This window comes from Tachyglossus aculeatus, chromosome 4 (assembly GCF_015852505.1).
Source record: "Tachyglossus aculeatus isolate mTacAcu1 chromosome 4, mTacAcu1.pri, whole genome shotgun sequence".
NCBI lineage: Eukaryota > Metazoa > Chordata > Mammalia > Monotremata > Tachyglossidae > Tachyglossus > Tachyglossus aculeatus.
The window spans coordinates 85,939,983-85,961,437 of NC_052069.1; the positions used below are offsets into that span (position 1 = coordinate 85,939,983).

Below are 21,455 nucleotides of genomic sequence, written 5' to 3' on the forward strand. Positions count from 1 at the left end.
GCGCACAGTAAGTGCTCAATAAATGCAATTGAATGAATGAATATGGCGCAGCTCACAGTCCACCTCCTCCAGGAAGCCTATCCCGACTCCACCCATCTTCCTCCCACCTCAGCAATATCTGTGGCTTCGTGTCCCAAGCCAGGATAATAATAATGGTATTTGTCAAGCGCTTACTATGTGCAAAGCACTGTTCTAAGCGCCGGGGGATACAAGGTGATCAGGTTGTCCCACGGGGGGCTCCCAAGTCTTCATCCCCATTTTCCAGATGAGGGAACTGAGGCCCAGAGAAGTGAAGTGACTTTATCAAAGTCACCCAGCTGACAAGTGGAGGAGCTGGGATTTGAACCCATGAATAATGGTATTTGTCAAGTGCTTACTATGTGCAAAGCACTGTTCTAAGCGCCGGGGGATGCAAGGTGATCAGATTGTCCCACGGGGGGCTCCCAAGTCTTCATCCCCATTTTCCAGATGAGGGAACTGAGGCCCAGAGAAGTGAAGTGACTTTATCAAAGTCACCCAGCTGACAAGTGGAGGAGCTGGGATTTGAACCCATGAATAATGGTATTTGTCAAGCGCTTACTATGTGCAAAGCACTGTTCTAAGCGCCGGGGGATGCAAGGTGATCAGGTTGTCCCACGGGGGGCTCCCAAGTCTTCATCCCCATTTTCCAGATGAGGGAACTGAGGCCCAGAGAAGTGAAGTGACTTTATCAAAGTCACCCAGCTGACAAGCGGAGGAGCTGGGATTTGAACCCATGACCTCTGACTCCAAAGCCCGGGATTTTTCCGCTGAGCCAGGTGGTTCACCAGTGACTGTGCGTGGGCCTGGACGAGTGGGTGGTCCGGATTTCCTCCGCATCAGGGGGGGGATCGCCCCTGCTACCACCATGAGGCTCTGTGCCCGAGGCTGCGGGCGACCGCCGTCTACTCTATCCCACCCCGGCACCTGGGGGAGACGCTCTGGGGCCCAGCCCTCTCCCGAAGCCGCCACGAGCCTGGACCAGTACCAGAAGAGCTGCCTCCCAGCAGGAACTGGGATGCAAGTGGAGGGAATGTCACCCCGCGGACACAGGGGCCACTCCGGGAGTCTCCGAGGCCGGGCCGTCCAATCAGTTGTCTTTATTGAACACTTACTATCAATCAATCATCATCAATCATCATCATCAATCGCATTTATTGAGCGCTTACTACGTGCAGAGCACTGTACCAAGCGCTTGGGAAGTACAAGTTGGCAACATCTAGAGACGGTCCCTACCCAACAGTGGGCTCACAGTCTAAAAGACTTAATTTACATTTAATTTCTATTTATATTCAATAACTATAAGAATATTTTTTGAGCGCTTACTGTGTGCAGAGCACTGTACTAAGCGCTTGGGAAGTACAAGTTGGCAACATCTAGAGACGGTCCCTACCCAACAGTGGGCTCACAGTCTAAAAGACTTAATTTACATTTAATTTCTATTTATATTCAATAACTATAAGAATATTTTTTGAGCGCTTACTGTGTGCAGAGCACTGTACTAAGCGCTTGGGAAGTACAAGTTGGCAACATCTAGAGACAGCCCCTACCCAACAGTGGGCTCACAGTCTAAAAGACTTAATTTACATTTAATTTCTATTTATATTCAATACATATAAGAATATTTATTGAGCGCTTACTGTGTGCAGAGCACTGTACTAAGCGCTTGGGAAGTACAAGTTGGCAACATCTAGAGACGGTCCCTACCCAACAGTGGGCTCACAGTCTAAAAGACTTAATTTACATTTAATTTCTATTTATATTCAATACATATAAGAATATTTATTGAGCGCTTACTGTGTGCAGAGCACTGTACTAAGCGCTTGGGAAGTACAAGTTGGCAACATCTAGAGACGGTCCCTACCCAACAGTGGGCTCACAGTCTAAAAGACTTAATTTATATTTAATTTCTATGTATATTCAATACATATAAGAATATTTATTGAGCGCTTACTGTGTGCAGAGCACTGTACTAAGCGCTTGGGAAGTCCAAGTTGGCAAGAGGAGGGCCCAGGCCAATTTTCCCAGTCCCTAGGAATGGCCCGGATGGGAACAGCCAGTTTGCCTCCAGGCCAGTTACAATTTGGGATTCAAATAACCATCCGATATGTTCATCTAAGACGGCCTCGTTTGGGGAAATGGTCAACACTGGAAACGCGCTATGCTAATATTGACCAATCACCACAAGCCGGTCGGTCAAATCAATCAATCAATCAATCGTATTTACTACTACTAATAATAATGGCATTTATCAAGCGCTTACGATGTGCAAAAGCACTGTTCTAAGTGCTGGGGAGGTTACAAGAGGTGATAGAGAAGCAGCGTGGCTCAGTGGGAAAAGCCCGGGCTTCGGAGTCAGAGGTCGTGGGTTCGGATCCCGGCTCCACCGCAAGTCTGCTGTGTGACCTTGGGCAAGTCACTTCACTTCTCTGAGCCTCAGTTACCCCATCTCTAAAATTGTGAGCCCTACGTGGGTCAACTTGATCCCATTGTATCCCCCCCAGCGCTTAGAACAGTGCTTTGCACGTAGTAAGCGCTTAACCAATGCCATTATTATTATTATTATTATTATTACAAGGTGAGCAGGTTGTCCCATGGGGGGCTCACAGTCTTCATCCCCATTTTACAGATGAGGGAACTGAGGCCCAGAGAAGGGAAGTGACTTGCCCAAAATCACACAGCTGACAACTGGCAGAGCCGGGATTTGAACCCATGACCTCTGACTCCAAAGCCCGGGCTCTTTCCACTGAGCCACGCTGCCTCTCCCAATTGCAGAGCACTGTACGATGCACTTGGGAGAGTACGGTATAACAATCAAGAGACACACTTTGGCCTGTGAGCCCACTGTTGGGTAGGGACTGTCTCTATATGTTGCCAACTTGGACTTCCCAAGCGCTTGGTACAGTGCTCTGTACACAATAAGCGCTCAATAAATACGACTGATTGATTGATTGATTACAGGGTTTCGGGGGGAAGATAAAAAGTTCTGTTTCAGACATATTAAACCGGGGGAGACGCCAGAGACGAGGGAGAAATCAGAGGCGACGGAGATCCGCGCTGCGCAGTGAAGATCCTCATAGCTGGGGTGACTCCAACCGGGATAACGACCGGAAGGTGGTAGGTCGCGACCTCCTCTATTCATTCATTCATTCATTCATTCATTCATTCAATCGTATTTATTGAGCGCTTACTGCGTGCAGAGCACTGGACTAAGCGCTTGGGAAGTCCAAGTTGGCAACTTCTAGAGACGGTCCCTACCCAACAGTGGGCTCACAGTCTAGACGGACGGAGTCTTTGACGGACACCTTCCCTCTTAGCTCCCTTGTGAACCCAAGCGATGTTTGGTGAATGTATATATGTTTGCACATATTTATTACTCTATTTATTTATTTTACTTGTACATATCTATTCTATTTATTTTATTTTGTTAGGATGTTTGGTTTTGTTCTCTGTCTCCCCCTTCTAGACTGTGAGCCCACTGTTGGGTAGGGACTGTCTCTATATGTTGCCAACTTGTACTTCCCAAGTGCTTAGTACAGTGCTCTGCACACAGTAAGCGCTCAATAAATACGATTGATGGATTGATTGATTGAATAATAATAACAATAATAATGATGATGATGGCATTTATTAAGCGCTTACCATGTGCAAAGCACTGTTCTAAGCACTGGGGAGGTTACAAGGTGATTGGGTTGTCACACAGGGGGCTCACAGTCTTAATTCCCATTTTACAGATGGGGTAACTGAGGCCCAGAGAAGTGAAGTGACTTGCCCAAAGTCACACAGCTGACAACTGGCAGAGCAGGGATTTGAACCCATGACCTCTGACTCCAAAGCCCGTGCTCTTTCCCCTGAGCCACGCTGCTTGGACAAGCACGGTTTTAATAATAATAATGATGATGATGGCATTTGTTAAGCACTTACTATGTGCAAAGCACTGTTCTAAGCGCTGGGGAGGTTACAAAGTGATCAGGTTGTCCCACGGGGGGCTCACGGTCTTCATCCCCATTTTGCAGATGAGGTCACTGAGGCCCAGAGAAGTGAAGTGACTCGCCCAAAGTCACCCAGCTGACAAGCGGCGGAGCCGGGATTTGAACCCATGACCTCCGACTCCAAAGCCCAGGCTCTTTCCACTGAGCCACGCTGCTTCTTTTAGGGTGGACTGGGCAGGACCCTCTATCCTGGACCACCAAAAGTCAGGACAAGTTGAGAAGCAGTGTGGCTCAGTGGAAAAAGCCCGGGCTTTGGAGTCAGAAGTCGTGGGTTCGAATCCCCACTCCGGCCATGTCTGCTGTGTGACCTTGGGCAAGTCACTTCACTTCTCGGAGCCTCAGTTGCCTCTTCTGTCAAATGGGGATGAAGACTGTGAGCCCCACGGGGGACAACCCGATCACCTTGTATCCCCCCCAGCGCTTAGAACAGTGCTTTGCACATAGTAAGCGCTTAACAAATGCCATTATGATGATGATGATTTGGGGAGCGTCCTGTTGGGTCCAGATGGGTCTCGGTACTCGCCGTTGTTCCCTCGGCCTCCTCTGGAGATGGAATAAGAAAACGTCCATCCCAGGAGAGAGGCTGATGGTTCTCTCCTGGTCCTGACCTGTGCACATCTGGAATGGTGGATCCTAACTCCAAAACACCCTCGGATTTGTTACAGACCTTTCAGTCCCTCATCCTTTATAATAATGATGATGGCATTTGTTAAGCGCTTACTATGTGCACAGCACTGTTCTAAGCGCTTTATGCTGCCCACAGTAGTAATAATAATGATGGTATTTAAGCCAGGTGGACCCAATCCCTGTCCCATTGTAGGGCTCACAGTCTTAATCCCCATTTTACAGATGAGGGAACTGAGGCCCAGAGAAGTGACTTGCCCAAAGTCACACAGCAGGTATATATATATACACATATATACATATATATATATATACATATACACCTATATATATAGGCACACACATATATAGACACGTATACCTATATATACACCTATATACATAAATATACACACACCTGTACATACCTATATATATATATATATATATATATATACACATATATACACACAAACACACATATATACACCTATGTGGCGTGTATATACACACACACACATATATATACACCTATATGGTGTGTAGATATATATATGTGTGTGTGTATACATATATGCACCTATATACATATATGTATACACACACACATATATATATATACCTATATACATGTATGTATATATACATATATATGCCTATATACATACGTATATATATACCTGTATATCTATCTATCTATCTATATATATATGTCTCTATATGTTGCAAACTTGTACTTCCCGAGCGTTTAACACAGTGCTCTGCACACAGTAATCACTCAATAAATATGATTGAATGAATGAAAGGTAAGGGGTGGAGCCAGGATTAGAACCCATGACCTGATTCCCAGGCCCGTGCTCTATCCACTCTGCCACATATGTTGCCGATGTGTACTTCCCAAGCTCTTAGCACAGTGCCCTGCACCCAGTAAGCACTCAATAAATTCATTCATTCAATCGTATTTATTGAGCGCTTACTGTGTGCAGAGCACTGGACTAAGCGCTTGGGAAGGACAAGTTGGCAACATAGAGAGACGGTCCCTACATAACAGTGGGCAATAAATACGATTGAATGAATGAATGAATAAACGAATGGCTGCCCAATAAATGCTAACCAGTTGCTCAATAAAGACTAAGTACTTAGAAAGGTAAAATATCACCTGGCAGGGGAGACACCAGGATCACGTCGGTACATATTTATTACTCTATTTATTTATTTATTTATATATTTTACTTGTACGTTTCTATCCTACTTATTTTATTTTGTTGGTATGTTTGGTTCTGTTCTCTGTCTCCCCCTTTTAGACTGTGAGCCCACTGTTGGGTAGGGACTGTCTCTATGTGTTGCCAATTTGTACTTCCCAAGCGCTTAGTACAGTGCTCTGCACATAGTAAGCGCTCAATAAATACAATTGATTGATTGATTGATTGGTTTTCCCGGGGTGAGGCTCAGGCTGTGCGGACTCCTGCGATTTCCCCAAATGCGGGAAACTCAACTGTGTAATTTGTGGTAGTGGGGGACCGCATTCGCGCTCTCCCCTGATTTTCGTTTCAAAAAATAGGTGCCATAAGAGGCTAACCGTCATTGTTGCTGGTAGGTATTGACAAACTGGTTAGCAGTGTGGTTGAAGGGAAACAATTTGGGCTTGGGAGTCAAAGGTGTTGGGTTCTAATGTCGCTTCTGCCACTTATTAGCCCCATCCTCCCTGCCTTACCTCCTTCCTCTCCCCACAGCACCTGTATATATGTATATATGTTTGTAACGTATTTATTACTCTATTTATTTGTACATGTTTATTCTATTTTGCTAATGTGTTTTGTTTTGTTGTCTTCTAGACTGTGAGCCCATTGTTGGGTAGGGACCATCTCTATATGTTGCCAACTTGTACTTCCCAAGCGCTTAGTACAGTGCTCTGCACACAGTAAGCACTCAATAAATACAATTGAATGAATGAATGAATGAAAGGTGTTGGGTTCTAATCTCACCTCTGCCCCATCCCCCCTGCCTTACCTCCTTCCCCTCCCCACAGCACCTGTATATATGTCTATATGTTTGTATGGATTAATTACTCTATTTTATTTGTACATATTTATTCTATTTTGTTAATATGTTTTGTTTTGTGGTCTGTCTCCCCCTTCTAGACTGTGAACCCGCTGTTGGGTAGGGACCATCTCTATGTTGCCGACTTGTACTTCCCAAGCGCTTAGTACAGTGCTCTGCACACAGTAAGCGCTCAATAAATACAATTGAATGAATGAAAGGTGTTGGGTTCTAATCTCGCCTCTGCCACTTATTAGCCCCATCCCCCCTGCCTTACCTCCTTCCCCTCCCCACAGCACCTGTATATATGTATATATGTTTGTACGGATTTATTACTCTATTTATTTTATTTGTACATATTTATTCTATTTTGTTAATATGTTTTTTTGTGGTCTGTTTCCCCCTTCTAGACTGTGAGCCCGCTGTTCGGTATGGACCATCTCTATGTTGCTGACTTGTACTTCCCAAGCGCTTAGTACAGTGCTCTGCACACAGTAAGTGCTCAATAAATACAATTGAATGAATGAATGAATGGTGTTGGGTTCTAATCTTGCCTCTGCCACTTAATAGCCCCATCCCCCCTGCCTTACCTCCTTCCCCTCCCCACAGCACCTGTATATATGTATATATGTGTGTATGGATTTATTACTCTATTTTATTTGTACATATTTATTCTATTTATTTTATTTTGTTAATATGTTTTGTTTTGTGGTCTGTCTCCCCCTTCTAGACTGTGAGCCCGCTGTTGGGTAGGGACCGTCTCTAGATGTGGCCAACTTGGACTTCCCAAGCGCTTAGTCCAGCGCTCTGCACACAGTAAGCGCTCAATAAATACGATTGAATGAATGAATAATAAGGAGATATGGTCCCTGTCCTTCATGATTACGCTCCGGCAGGGGAAACAGGTACCTGATGTATCCCAGTACTTCTTTCTACTGGAAATTTTTAGTGTTCAGGTGTCGCAGTGGGTTAGGGTTAGGGAACGCCCAAGTCTCTACGCAAAGATTGAAGTGGCAGTTTTGTGGGGGGAATATGGCAGAGAGATGAAAGATTCAAAAATGCACTATCTCCCGGAGATGATGCGTCTCAGAAGAGTCTTAAAGGTGGAAGGCACAAGAGAATGGTGGGGAGAAGTTTGAGGATCATTCATTCATTCAATCGTATTTATTGAGCGCTTACTGTGTGCAGGGCACTGGGCTAAGCGCTTGGAAAGTACAATTCGACAATCCCTACCCAACAAAGTGCTCACAGTCTAGAAGCAAAGGAAAAAGAGTAAGCAGGAGAGAGGGAGAGCGGACAAGAGAGAGGTTTGACGAGTAGATCACCTCAAGAAATTCCTCTCCTCCTCCCCATCTCCCCCAGCCCTACCTCCTTCCCCTCCCCACAGCACCTGTATATATGTTTGTACAGATTTATTCCTCTATTTATTTTACTTCTACATATTTACTATTCTATTTACTGTTAACGATGTGCATCTAGCTTTATTTCTATTTATCCTGATGACACCTGTCCACATATTTTGCTTTGTTGTCTGTCTCCCCCTTCTTGACTGTGAGCCCGCTGTTGGGTAGGGACCGTCTCTAGATGTTGCCGACTTGTACTTCTCAAGTGCTTAGCACAGTGCTCTGCACACAGTAAGCGCTCAATAAATACGGTTGAATGAATGAATAGGGACCATCTCTATATAATAATAATAATAGCATTTATTAACAGCTTACTATGTGCAAAGCACTGTTCTAAGCGCTGGGGAGGATACAAGGTGATGAGGTTGTCCCACGGGGGGCTCAGTCTTAATCCCCATTTTACAGATGAGGGAACTGAGGCCCAGAGAAGGTAAATGACTTGCCCAAAGCCACACAGCTGACAAGTAGCGGAGCTGGGATTTGAACTCCATGTTGCCGACTTGTCCTTCCCAAGCGCTTAGTACAGCGCTCTGCACACAGTAAGCGCTCAATAAATACGATGGAATGAGTCAATGAAGAATGAAGTGTATGGGCTGAGTTGTAGGGGGAGAAGAATTCATTCAATCGTATTTATTGAGCGCTTACTGTGTGCAGAGCACTGTACTAAGTGCTTAGTACAGTGCTCTGCACACAGTAAACGCTCAATAAATACGTTTGATGAATGAATGAATAGGAGTGCTCTGCGCACAGTAAGCACTCCATAAATATGACTGAATAGTATGTATTTATAATGGTGCTACTGACGCCTGTTTGCTTGTTTTGATGTCTCTCTCCCCCCTTCTAGACTGTGAGCCCATTGTTGGGTAAGGACCGTCTCTAGATGTTGCCGACTTGCCAAGCGCTCAGTCCAGTGCTCTGCACACAGTAAGCACTCAATAAATGATTGATTGATGAATGAATGAATAGGACGGTGCTCTGCACACAGTAAGCACTCCATAAATATGATTGAATAGTATGTATTTATAATGGTGCTACTGATGCCTGTTTGCTTGTTTTGATGTCTCTCTCCCCGCTTCTAGACTGTGAGCCCGATGTTGGGTAGGGACCGTCTCTAGACGTTGCCGACTTCCCAAGCGCTTAATACAGTGCTCTGCACACAGTAAGCGCTCAATAAATACGATTGATTGATGAATGAATGAATAGGACAGTGCTCTGCACACAGTAAGCGCTCCATAAATATGACTGAATAGTATGTATTTATAATGGTGCTACTGATGCCTGTTTGCTTGTTTTGATGTCTCTCTCACCCCTTCTAGACTGTGAGCCCGTTGTTGGGTAGGGACCGTCTCTAGATGTTGCCGACTTCCCAAGCGCTTAGTCCAGTGCTCTGCACACAGTAAGCGCTCAATAAATACAATGGAATGAAGGTGGCTAGGTAGTGGGTATCTGAGGGACCATCTGGGGTCTAAGGGAGTGAGGAGAGAAGAGGATCCAACTTCGGGGGCCAACCACAGATAACAGGAGAGAGGCTGAGGAAGCGTCAAAGGAAGGGCAAGAGAGGCCAGAAGAAATCCCGGAGCGGGCCGTGACAGGGGAAATCGAGATTACGGAGTGTTCCCGGGTGAACGGCACGGCCCACCGTGCCAGCAGCAGCTGAGAGGTCGAGAAAGACAGAACAATCAATCAATCAATCGCATTTATTGAGCGCTTACTGTGTGCAGAGCACTGGACTAAGCGCTTGGGAAGTCCAAGTTGGCAACATCTAGAGACGGTCCCTACCCAACAGTGGGCTCACAGTCTAAAAGAACAGCAACGTGACAGACTTTGTGAGGAGGTGGAGGAGGGAAGCCTAGTGGATAGAGCACGGGCCTGGGGGGGTCAGAAGGACTGGGTTCTAATCCTGGCTCTGCCGCTTGTCTGCTGTGTGACCTCGGGCCAGATACTTCATTTTTCTGGGACTTGGTTACCTCACCTGTAAAACGGGTGGGACGGGGACCGTGTCCAACCTGATAAGAGGTTAGAGAAGCAGATTAGCGGATTAGAGAAGCAGCGTGGCTCAGTGGAAAGAGCCCAGGCTTTGGAGTCAGAGGTCAGGGGTTCAAATCCCGACTCCGCCAATTAGCTGTGTGACTTTGGGCAAGTCACTTCTCTGGGCCTGTTACCTCATCTGTAAAATGGGGATTAAGACTGTGAGCCCCCTGTGGGACAACCTGATGACCTTGTAACCTCCCCAGCGCTTAGAACAGTGCTTTGCACATAGTAAGCGCTTAATAAATGCTATCATTATTATTATTAGCTTGTAAGCCAGCACTTAGAACAGTGCTTTGCACATAGTAAGCACTTAATAAATGCTATCATTATTATTATTAGCTTGTAAGCCAGTGCTTAGAACAGTGCTTTGCACATAGTAAGTGCTTAATAAATGCTATCATTATTATTATTATTAGCTTGTAAACCAGCGCTTAGAACAGTGCTTGACACATAGTAAGCGCTTAATACCATTACTATTACCTTCATTATTACTATTAGGAGGCAGTAATCTCAAAGGAGTGTAGCTCAGTTTTGGAGGGATTGAGGTGGTTGAAAAGAAAGTAGAGGCGGCCGGTGTAAGTGATCCATTCTCGGCTTTTAGACAGGAATGATAATAATAACGGCATTGATTAAGCGCTTACTATGTGCAAAGCACTGTTCTAAGCGCTGGAGGAATGGGATGGAATGAGCAGTAGGGGGGTAGGGGAGGATGGTGGGGTACAGTGTCTGCTATATTGTACTCTCCCAAGCGTTTAGTACAGTGCTCTGCGTAAGGGCTCAATAAATACGACTGGCTGACCAAAGCACAAAAATCATCCTTTTCCGACCCCGGCCTGGTCACGCGGCTCCCACGGCTCTCCCGGAAGCAGGAGGCAGAGCCTGACAGCAGGACAGGTGCAGCAAAGAATAAAAGGCCGAGGCCCCGGAGGAAAGGAAAATCGGAACGGTGAATCGGCAGCCGCACCGTCACACTGGCCTGGAAATCACCCTGGGGATCGTCAGAGCCGACGCGGACCTCACGGAATCCTTTTTTGCTCTAGTCTCTGAAGACAGGGCTACCGGCGGATAATTTCACCGCAGATGGTCCCCCCCATTACGGGGGCCGGCCGTTTTATAATCTAGTTCTTACCTCTGAAAAACTACAAGCTGCCTGGTAGAGTGATTAGAGCCTGGGCCTGGGGAGCCAGAAGGTCATGGGTTCTAAATCCGGCTCTGCCACCGTCTGCCGTGTAGCCTTGGGCACACTGCTTCACTTCTCTGTGCCTCAGTTACCTCACCCGTAAAACGGGGATTGAGCCTGGGAGCCCCACTGTGTCCAACCCGATTAGCTTGTACCAACCACAGTGCTTAGTACGGTGTCTGGCACATAGTAAGCGCTTAATACGGTCATTATTATTATTATTCTGAGGTTCCCACAGAAAATGGCTTTGATATACAATTGGCATCAGCGCAAAAGGCACAGGGAAGATGGGCTTCTAGCCCATCTGCAGATCAGTATCGGTGTAGGTGACAGAACTTCCAAATCTGGCTCGGAGATCCTGGCTTCTGGCGTCAGCCGACTTCCTCCCACAGGCGAGCCGTGCTTTATACGTACCGGCAGCTTTTTAGCAAGCGGCATAAGGATAAAAATACTTTTCCCTTGCGGTAAGAGTGGGTAGACGTGCACACACTACACCTGCAGTCAAACTGAAAAACCGAACAGAACCTCGGAAATGAAATCAACTGCAGGTTATAACGACAGCCACAGGACCGGGATGGCTTTCCACCGGAGACCCACCCACCCCAAAGGGCGTGAGCCTTTTGGCCACTTAAACCAAAATAAAATTATTCTTTCCATTCCTTGAAGAAGAACGCGCTTCCGCAAAATAAGACATCACCACTGAAATGCTTTCTGTTAGATTAAGCCGAAACCTCTTTAAATACGGTCTTAAAAAGGCGAGGGGAGTGTCGGCGATCGGTGGCGTTCCTGAGCAACGTAAACATCTGACGCAACGTCCGTTTCCAGTCACATAATACACTGCAAGGGTTTTGGTTCTATTTTCCAAGGGGTTTCACACCCCATACGACAGTAAGAAGTCCTTAACTTGTTCCGGTTCCAGTTTGGGGTCTGCCGATTTTGCGGTTCAAGCTGTCCCAAGCGCTTACTACAGTGCTCTGCACATAAGCGCTCGATGAATACCACTGACTCATTGTGGCGGTGCCTGTCAACCTTTCTGTGTTCCTTATATTTCGATAGCAATTCTGGCAAATCGATACTGCAGAGAGGCAGGATTTCTCAACAAAACCAACCCCCTCCTATCTGACGGTTGAGCCGCCAGCAAAGAGAGCAGCCCGGTCACGCTGACGAATCCCAACGCCGTGCCACGGCCGGCGGCCAGCGAGAAGTCCCCCTGAGTGACGAATCCGAGGACAATTCTGGAGCAGTGGGAAGCCACGTTCGGGAGAGGGCCCGGCCACAGGCCGACGGTCAGATCTTCGGCCTCCCCGGCCGGATTTCCCCGCTTCAGCCCCTTCTCCGTTTTCTTCCGTTTCTTCAGCTTCAGGGCTCGGCCCTTGAACGGATCGCAGCGTTTGGATTCTTGAGGGCCGCAGTAGTGGCGATCTTCAGTCAGCTGAAGCAAGTCTTCCTCCGCTGGAATACAGATCAGGGCGTGCTGCTCGGGGCTGCCCTTCTTCAGCAAAGACAGAGAGACCCACACGAGTGATCTTGGATGGCTGTTGGTGACCGTCAGGCAGGCTTCCTGAGTCAACTCGGGCACGGCCGGCCTGGAAGTCTGACGTGCCCCTTGGCGTCTCCCGGGAACAGGCTTGCACCAGGCTGCTAGCTGCTTCAATAATTTCTTGCTCCTGGTACAAGATTAAAAACAAAAAAAAAAATTAGCTCATCATTGAAAACAATAAACTCAACAAAAGGCTTAAGCGGCGCCGCGCATCCTTGTTGAATTTTTCACCGCGACTCTTGGGGAGGGATAGAAAAAGAGGGCACACGGTGAGGTAGGGAAAGAAGGGGGTCGCGAGGGGATGTTCCAGGGAGAATGGAACAGGAGCTGGTGAGCAACTAGGGGATCGCAGGGAAGAAAAAGGAGAAAATGACCCTGGAGATGATTGGAAAGGAAAAACAATCTGATGGATAAAGATAACTATCATCATCAACTTTTGAGTGATTATTCAGTGAATGTGGTGGAGGAAATCAAGGTGGTCCCCCAAAAGAGTCCTTAACAGAAAAAGTTTAGGCATTGTTGCTGCACACACAGACACCCCCCTCACCCCCAAAAAAACCTTAATTAAAGACTAGAGGGATGCACTGTCACCCTCCATTTTCGATGAACAGCACCCCTACCTAGCCAACGGACATTTAAAAGTGGAAACATTTTTTTCCATGAGTTAGAAGGGAACAGATTCAGTGATTCAAAAGACACGCTCGTAGTCAACATGCTCTTCAAGAACGATGCTCTGGCGGGTATTGTTCTCCATGAGAACAACCCTTCCACAAAGCGGAGTAAACCACTCCCATTCTCCGAGGCGTTCCAAGAATTCCACGTAAGCTGGGCGGTAAGCACTCAACTGAGGCTGGAAAAACGCTTTGAAATACAATTTTTAAAAAAAGATCTGATAATCAGCTGCCACTCTTCCCTCGCCCAGTAATTTCATTCAGTCATTAAAATACAGAGAACTCCAAACCCTATTCTGATATTCGTATTTTTAAGGTGTTACATAAAATATCAAAACACCACATAAGTAAAAATATCGCGCTTCTGTGAGCAGGTCATTTTAACTAACCTAATAACATGAAAGAGGCTATTTGTGGTAGAGCCATCATCCCTGTGGGAGCCTTGAGACTCCGCATCCATTTCCTCTTCGGGTTCTGTGGGTTGGTTTTCAGACGTGCCCCCTTCCGCAGGCGGCTTGGGCTCACGTTCCTGCCGAGGACAAGACACGGGCTGCCTTCCGGGTGGACTCTTCTCGCTCCCAGGCGATGACATTTCTATCGCTCCCACCTCAGCTTTGCTTCTCGCTTCCCAGTCTTGGGTGAGCTGTTCCCAGGGGCAGCGGAAAGGTGTCAGAGTGCCATACTTGATATAATTCGGCCTCTTGGCAGGTGGGCGCCTAGCCAAAAGGAAATAAAACGGAAGCCAATTTTACATCGTGTAGGAATATTAAAACTTACATCGTGTGTCTAGGCTTTTGATCGTAAGGTCACCAATGACCTCCTGCTTGCCAAATCCAACGGCTCATACTCTGTCCTAATCCTCCTCGACCTCTCAGCTGCCTTTGACACTGTGGACCACCCCCTTCTCCTCAACACGCTATCTGACCTTGGCTTCACAGACTCCGTCCTCTCCTGGTTCTCCTCTTATCTCTCCGGTCGTTCTTTCTCAGTCTCTTTTGCAGGCTCCTCCTCCCCCTCCCATCCTCTTACTTTGGGGGTTCCCCAAGGGTCAGTGCTTGGTCCCCTTCTGTTCTCGATCTACACGCACTCCCTTGGCGATCTCATTTGCTCCCACGGCTTCAACTATCATCTCTACGCTGATGACACCCAGATCTCCATCTCTGCCCCTGCTCTCTCTCCCTCTCTCCAGGCTCGTGTCTCCTCCTGCCTTCAGGACATCTCCATCTGGATGTCTGCCCGCCAACTAAAACTCAACATGTCCAAGACTGAACTCCTTGTCTTCCCTCCCAAACCCTGCCCTCTCCCTGACTTTCCCATCACTGTTGACGGCACTACCATCCTTCCCGTCTCACAAGCCCGCAACCTTGGTGTCATCCTCGACTCCGCTCTCTCATTCACCCCTCACATCCAAGCCGTCACCAAAACCTGCCGGTCTCAGCTCCGCAACGTTGCCAAGATCCGCCCTTTCCTCTGCATCCACACCGCTACCCTTCTCGTTCAAGCTCTCATCCTATCCCTTCTGGACTACTGCATTAGCCTTCTCTCTGATCTCCCATCCTCGTGTCTCTCCCCACTTCAATCCATACTTCATGCTGCTGCCCGGATTATCTTTGTCCAGAAACGCTCTGGGCATGTCACTCCCCTCCTCAAAAATCTCCAGTGGCTACCAATCAATCTGCGCATCAGGCAGAAACTCCTCCCCCTGGGCTTCAAGGCTGTCCATCCCCTCGCCCCCTCCTACCTCACCTCCCTTCTCTCCTTCTCCAGCGCAGCCTGCACCCTCCGCTCCTCTGCCGCTAATCTCCTCACCGTGCTTCGTTCTCACCTGTCCCACCATCGACCCCTGGCCTGGAATGCCCTCCCTCTGCCCATCCGCCAAGCTAGCTCTCTTCCTCCCTTCAAAGCCCTATTGAGAGTTCAACTCCTCCAGGAGGCCTTCCCAGACTGAGTCCCCTCCTTCCTCTCCCCCTCGTCCCCCTCCCCATCGCCCTGCCTTACCTCCTTCCCCTCCCCACAGCACCTGTATATACGTATATATGTTTGTATGTATTTATTACTCTATTTATTTATTTTACTTGTACATATTTATTCTACTTTATTTGGTTTATATGCTTTGATTTGTTGTCTGTCTCCCCCTTCTAGACTGTGAGCCTGCTGTTGGGTAGGGACCGTCTCTAGATGTTGCCAACTTGTCCTTCCCAAGCACTTAGTACAGTGCTCTGCACACAGTAAGCACTCAATAATAATAATAACAATGATGGCATTTCTTAAGCGCTTACTATGTGCAAAGCACTGTTCTAAGCGCTGGGGAGGAAGGATACAAGGTGATCAGGTTGTCCCATGTGGGGCTCACAGTCTTAAATCCCCATTTTCCAGATGAGGGAACTGAGGCCCAGAGAAATGAAGTGACTTGCCCAAAGTCACACAGCTGACAATTGGCGGAGCTGGGATTTGAACCCATGACCTCTGACTCCCAAGACCATGCTCTTTCCACTGAGCCACGCTGCTTCTCAAAAATCGTTTCCGCCCGGTTTCGAACCGGGGACCTTTTGCGTGATAGGCTCAATAAATACATTTGAATGAATGAATGAATGAATTGTAAAAACGGCTGATATTTAAGCAACGTACTCAGGACAGGAGGGAATAAGAAAAGATCCCCAAGGATCTTACAACCTAATAAGAAGCGGTGTGGCCTAGTGGAAATAGCCCGGGCTTGGGAGTCAGAGGACGTTGGTTCTAAACCCGGCTCTGCCATCTGTCTGCTGTATGACCTTGGGCAAGTCACCGTGCTTCTCTGGGCCTCAGTTCCTTCATCTGTAAAATGGGGATGAAGTCTGTGAGCCCCCCGTGGGACGCCTGATCACCTTGTAACCTCCCCAGCGCTTAGAACGGTGCTTTGCACATAGTAAGTGCTTAATAAATGCCATCGTTATTATTCTCTGGGCCTCAATTCCCTCATCTGTAAAATGGGGACTAAGACTGTTAGCCCTCCATAAGACAGGGACAGTGTTATGGGCAGGGAATGTGTATTTGTGGTTATAATGTACTCTCCCAAGCGCTCAGTACAATGCTTCACACACAGTAAGTGCTCAAAAAATACAATTGAATGAATGCTTAATAAATGCCACAATAGTAGGGAAACGTGCAAACTAGATAATGATAATAATGATGGCATTTATTAAGCCCTTACTATGTGCAAAGCACTGTTCTAAGCGCTGGGGAGCTTACAAGGCGATCAGGTTGTCCCACAGGGGGCTCCCAGTTTTAATCCCCATTTGACAGATGAGGGAGCTGAGGCACAGAGAAGTTAAGTGACTTGCCCAAGGTCCCACAGCTGACAAGTGGCGGAGCCGCGATTTGAACCGATGACCACTGACTCCAAAGCCCGGGCTCTTTCCACTGAGCCACGCCGCTTCCCTAGATGAAAGAACAACAGCGTGCGTAACAGGAACACATACATAGAACTGGCCGGAAATATATCTCAAACTCAGTTTACCTGGAAGAACTGGCTGGCGGCTCCTTAGCCCTTAGAAAGATAACACAGACAATGCCTCACCTCCTCCAGGGGCCTGTCTGGCTCCGGCCTAACCTGACGAGTACAAGTCGAGGTTGCAGAGGGAGTTTGCTGTGGGCAGGGAACGTGTCTGTGATGTTGTACTCTCCTGAGCGCTTCGAACAGTGCGCTCTGCACTCACTGAGCGCTCAATAAATACCACAGGTTGACCGATCGATCTAACCTGCCATCTCACCCCCGGATTCTGTCCTCACCTTCCAGGCATCTCCAACTCCGGCTTCTTCCCATCCTGCTGACCCCCCACCCTTTATTCCATACCTTCAACTCCCTCCTGAAGCCCCCGAGCCCCCCAAAGCTTCTCTAACTTCATCATCATCAATCGTATTTATTGAGCACTTACTGTGTGCAGAGCACTGTACTAAGCGCTTGGGAAGTACAAGTTGGCAACATAATGATGACCTTGGCAACATAATGACGACCAACTTATGACGACCTTGCCAACTGCTTTTTTGGTTAAACTGGAATTAACAAGTATGATTTTTCCCAAGGTCCCTTCTTCATTTCCTCACCACTCTACTACTCCCTCCTCTCCTTATTCCTCTCCGTCTCGCAAGGTACCCCCGTCTGCTCTTAAAATTTACCTCCCAGCTGCCTGACCCCTTCCTTTTCACCTATCAAAAGCCCTTGCTTCCACTCTCCTCCCTTACTGCTCTTTTCAACCTCTCACTCCCAAATAGCTCCTTTCCTTCTGCTTTCAAACATGCTCCAGTGGCCCCAAACCAAATAAGCCTGCCCAAAGCTTCAACCAGCTATTGCCTCGCAACCTGCTCCCAGTTCTGTTAATCAAATCAATGGAATTTATTGAGCTTTTACTGTGTGCGGGGCACTGTACTGGGCATACATTTTCTTTACCACCAGCTCTTTCTGGACCACAATTAATGCGTTCGCTCCAATGAGAACGCTGTCTCCGATGTCACCGATAACCTCTTCGTACACAATTTCAACGGACTCCACCGTCTTTGACACGGTGGTGGACCAATTCCTCCTTGGTTTCGCCAACGCAACGGTCACTTCAAACTCAACAGTCTTGATGAATAAACCAACTCCATCTGCTCTGTCCCATTTTCACCTCTGCTCCCCTGGAACGCTTCTCATTAGCAACGGTATTTATTGAGCTCTGATTTTGCGCAGGGCACTGTGCTAGCGTACTATCGTTGTGTGGTAAAACGATAATTTTTTACTCTAAAACCAGGGTGCGTCAGTTATGAGGTGGAGGCGATTATGTGAGTAAATATGGTAGTTCTCGTTCATTTAAGAGGGAAAATCGCCACTGGTAATTGGAAAGGGTGAAAACTGGCCACTGGGCGAACTTATCGTATACGATTTATAGCTCAAGCTTTTAAAGCAGACGCATAAACTCATTCCTTCAACTGAGGATAAAGGAAACTAGTTCCAACAGGGTCTTTCAAAAGACATTTCACAGCATTGTGAGGATGAAAAAAAAGACACCCACATATCTGTTAAGAAACGTCAAAGTCAAGTATTTTTAAATCCTCTACTTGCAACATCCTGGTACTTGCAAGTCAGAACCTTATCCCTTTCCTTCACAGTTTTAAACTGCGTGCAAAAATTAATTAAAAAAAAAACTTTTAGAATAATGGAGCTTGAAATCCATGTCTTCATTGTCTCACATGCGCCAATTTGATCATTAGCAGCTTGTACTTCCCAAGCGCTTAGTACAGTGCTCTGCACACAGTAAGCGCTCAATAAATACGATTGAATGAATGAATTAGCAAACATCTTGGGAAACGGCGACAGTTAGCTCGAGGACGGAGCTCTCTCATCAATCTCGCCGCCGACCTCTCGCTAACATTCTGCCAACACCCTCCCTCCTCTTATCAGAAAGACAGTTGTCCTCCCCCATTCGGAGAAGCAGCGTGGCTCAGTGGAAAGAGCCCAGGCTTTGGAGTCAGAGGTCATGGGTTCAAGTCCCGGCTCTGCCAATTGTCAGCTGTGTGACTTGGGGCAAGTCACTTCACTTCTCTGGGCCTCAGTTACCTCATCTGGAAAATGGGGATTAAGACTGTGAGCCCCCCCGTGGGACAACCTGATCACCTTGTAACCTCCCCAGTGCTTAGAACAGTGCTAATAAATGCTATTATTGTTATTATTATTATTCAGAGCATTACTGAAGGCACATCTCCAAGGGGTCTTCCCTAAGCCCCCCTCTCCTCTTCTCCCACTCCCTTTGCTCTTCCCCTCTCCCAGCCCTACAGCACTTATGTATAGATCTGCCTTTTACGTAGGCATCAATTTTGTCTCCCTTTCCAGACTGCGAGCTCACAATGGGCAGGGAGCACGTCTGTTATATTGTGTACTCTCCCAAGCGCTTAGTACAGTGGTTTGCACAGGGTAAGTGCTCAATAAAAACGATTGAAGGACAGAATGAATAAACCAAGTCCTTCTTTGCTTCGGTGTTATCTCTAGCTGAGCGTGGGCTAGAAAGTCAAGACAAAGACGACCAGTTTATCTAACCTCTCTCACCTAATCAATCAATTGTATTTATTGAGCGCTTACTGTGTGCAAAGCACTGTACTAATCGCTTGGGAAGTACAAGTTGGCAACATATAGACAGTCCCTATCCAACAGTGGGCTAAGCCAGTCAGACTCCGTACGGCTAGAACCCTAAGATCGCTCAAATGTCAGTTTGCTGCTAATGATATCGCTTTTTAATAATCTTAAAGGTTTTATCGCATTTCAGTGGAATCCAATTCTTTACCTTTTGTACTTTTCAAGAAGACTCCCTTCTTGTTCTTTGGCAAACCTTATTCCAGCAGGGCAGTCCGGGCAGTCATTTGGTATATGAGGCGTCCCCTTATACTGAGAGTGTTTCAGGCCTTCTTTTAACCCACCGACGCGTGCGCCGCGATAGACCTAGGATGAATATCAGAAAAGGGTTCAGGCAATTTACCACCCTGAAGTCACAACGCTTGCTTAAACTAACAACTGATCCTTCTCTAATTGTGTTTAACTGAATTTCTGTCACCCAGTTGTATGGATTACCAGAAGCAAGACAGGACTAAATTCCAATGCTGATTTACCTCTCGTTAAAGATTATCCAACTTGTACTTCCCAAGTGCTTAGTACAGTGCTCTCAATAAATATGATTGAATGAATTATAGAAGTAATTTTTATACCTCAACTAAGCAAAACAAGACAGGTATTCTCTTTTAAGACAAGTTTTGCCAATTGTTGACAAATCAATCCGCAAATTTAACATAAAAACACAAGTGTGCTCTGTAGGTTTACAGACTTTTTATACGCTGTGAGAAAATACCAAAATGTTGAAGTATGTGATATTGCAAGATGGGACCTTTCAAAAGGTCCCCAAATCTCAACACGTAGAATACGGCATTTGGCTGAACAACTTGAACAGAGATTAACTCCGTGAAATGGGGGTGACTTTTCCGCAGAATCGTTTACCTTGTTTTCCCTTTTAGCCCTGAAGATCGCTGAAGATGGAGATCTGACCTTATTTTAAATACACTTCTGATTTTATCAGTTCTCTCGGGAATTCGACAGGGGTAACTTACGAATGGGATCCAGAAAGCCATGCCCCAGCCTTTCGGAAGGAGGATATCCCAGCCGCTTCCCCATCCCAATCGATCTTCGCCAGTTACTCGTCCCGGCTGTTGAATCAAAAGTACTGGAATCTTGGATTCCTTGGGACCTAACTCAAGAGTCGAGCCGGGCACCAGCAGTTCACTCCTCATTCGGTTTAAATCCTGAAAGGAGAAAAGAATTCAAGATAACGTCCCTGGTCTTGATGGCTGGGCTTTCAGCCTTCGGTTATACTTTGAGCTGGCTCTCGCGGTGAGGGTTTATTTCTTGGGATGTCTGGTTGTACTACCTAAACCCGTCTTGGTACATCCCTTTATGCCTAATATTCCATTTATGATCATTAGCAATCCATTGGCTTTTGCAAATGGGGTGAGAAAAGCTAAGACATCATAAGATAGCTCCAGGAAAAATCCCACGGCACATTTTCAGAAGCCCCTAATTCACCAAGTCATCATTTACCTATATTACCAATCCAGGGAGATAAACTAGAGCCCTGACATGACATGGTCTTCCCGTGTGAGAAGCAGTGTAGCCTAGTGGAAAGACACCACGCCTGGGAGTTGGAGGATCTGAGTTCTCAATTAATTATAATTATGAGTCCAAGGTCACACAGGTAAGGTAAGTAGCATATCTGGGATTATAATTTAGGTCCTCTGACTCCTAAACCCGGTCTCTTTCCACTACGCCACGCTGCTTCTTTATATACTATAATAACGGCATGTCCACATCTGGGAATTCTATATCAGTCAGGGTTAAGAAAGTCTAAATAACAGTCTTTGATCTCACTTTTGCCCAGTGTCATTCTCCTGGAATATGAGTCATAGTTTAACTCAAAAATACGA

The 21,455-nt window shown here is 46.8% G+C and overlaps 1 protein-coding gene and 1 pseudogene across 1 annotated transcript in view; one reads left to right on the top strand and one right to left on the bottom strand.

Moving 5' to 3' along the window:
• The first annotated feature begins 6,020 nt into the window (after positions 1-6,020).
• Positions 6,021-6,154, top strand: LOC119927648 (annotated as a pseudogene).
• A 5,323-nt stretch (positions 6,155-11,477) lies between these two features.
• The window catches only part of POP1 (POP1 homolog, ribonuclease P/MRP subunit), a 35,487-nt gene continuing 25,509 nt past the window's right edge, over positions 11,478-21,455 (bottom strand). The window contains exons 13-16 of the mRNA XM_038745170.1: positions 20,586-20,777; positions 19,772-19,926; positions 13,868-14,194; positions 11,478-12,934 (exon numbers count right to left, since the gene is read on the bottom strand). Of these exons, the coding sequence (XP_038601098.1) occupies positions 12,310-12,934; positions 13,868-14,194; positions 19,772-19,926; positions 20,586-20,777 (1,299 nt within the window). The 3' untranslated portion in view covers positions 11,478-12,309. The remainder of the gene's footprint in view (positions 12,935-13,867; positions 14,195-19,771; positions 19,927-20,585; positions 20,778-21,455) is intronic.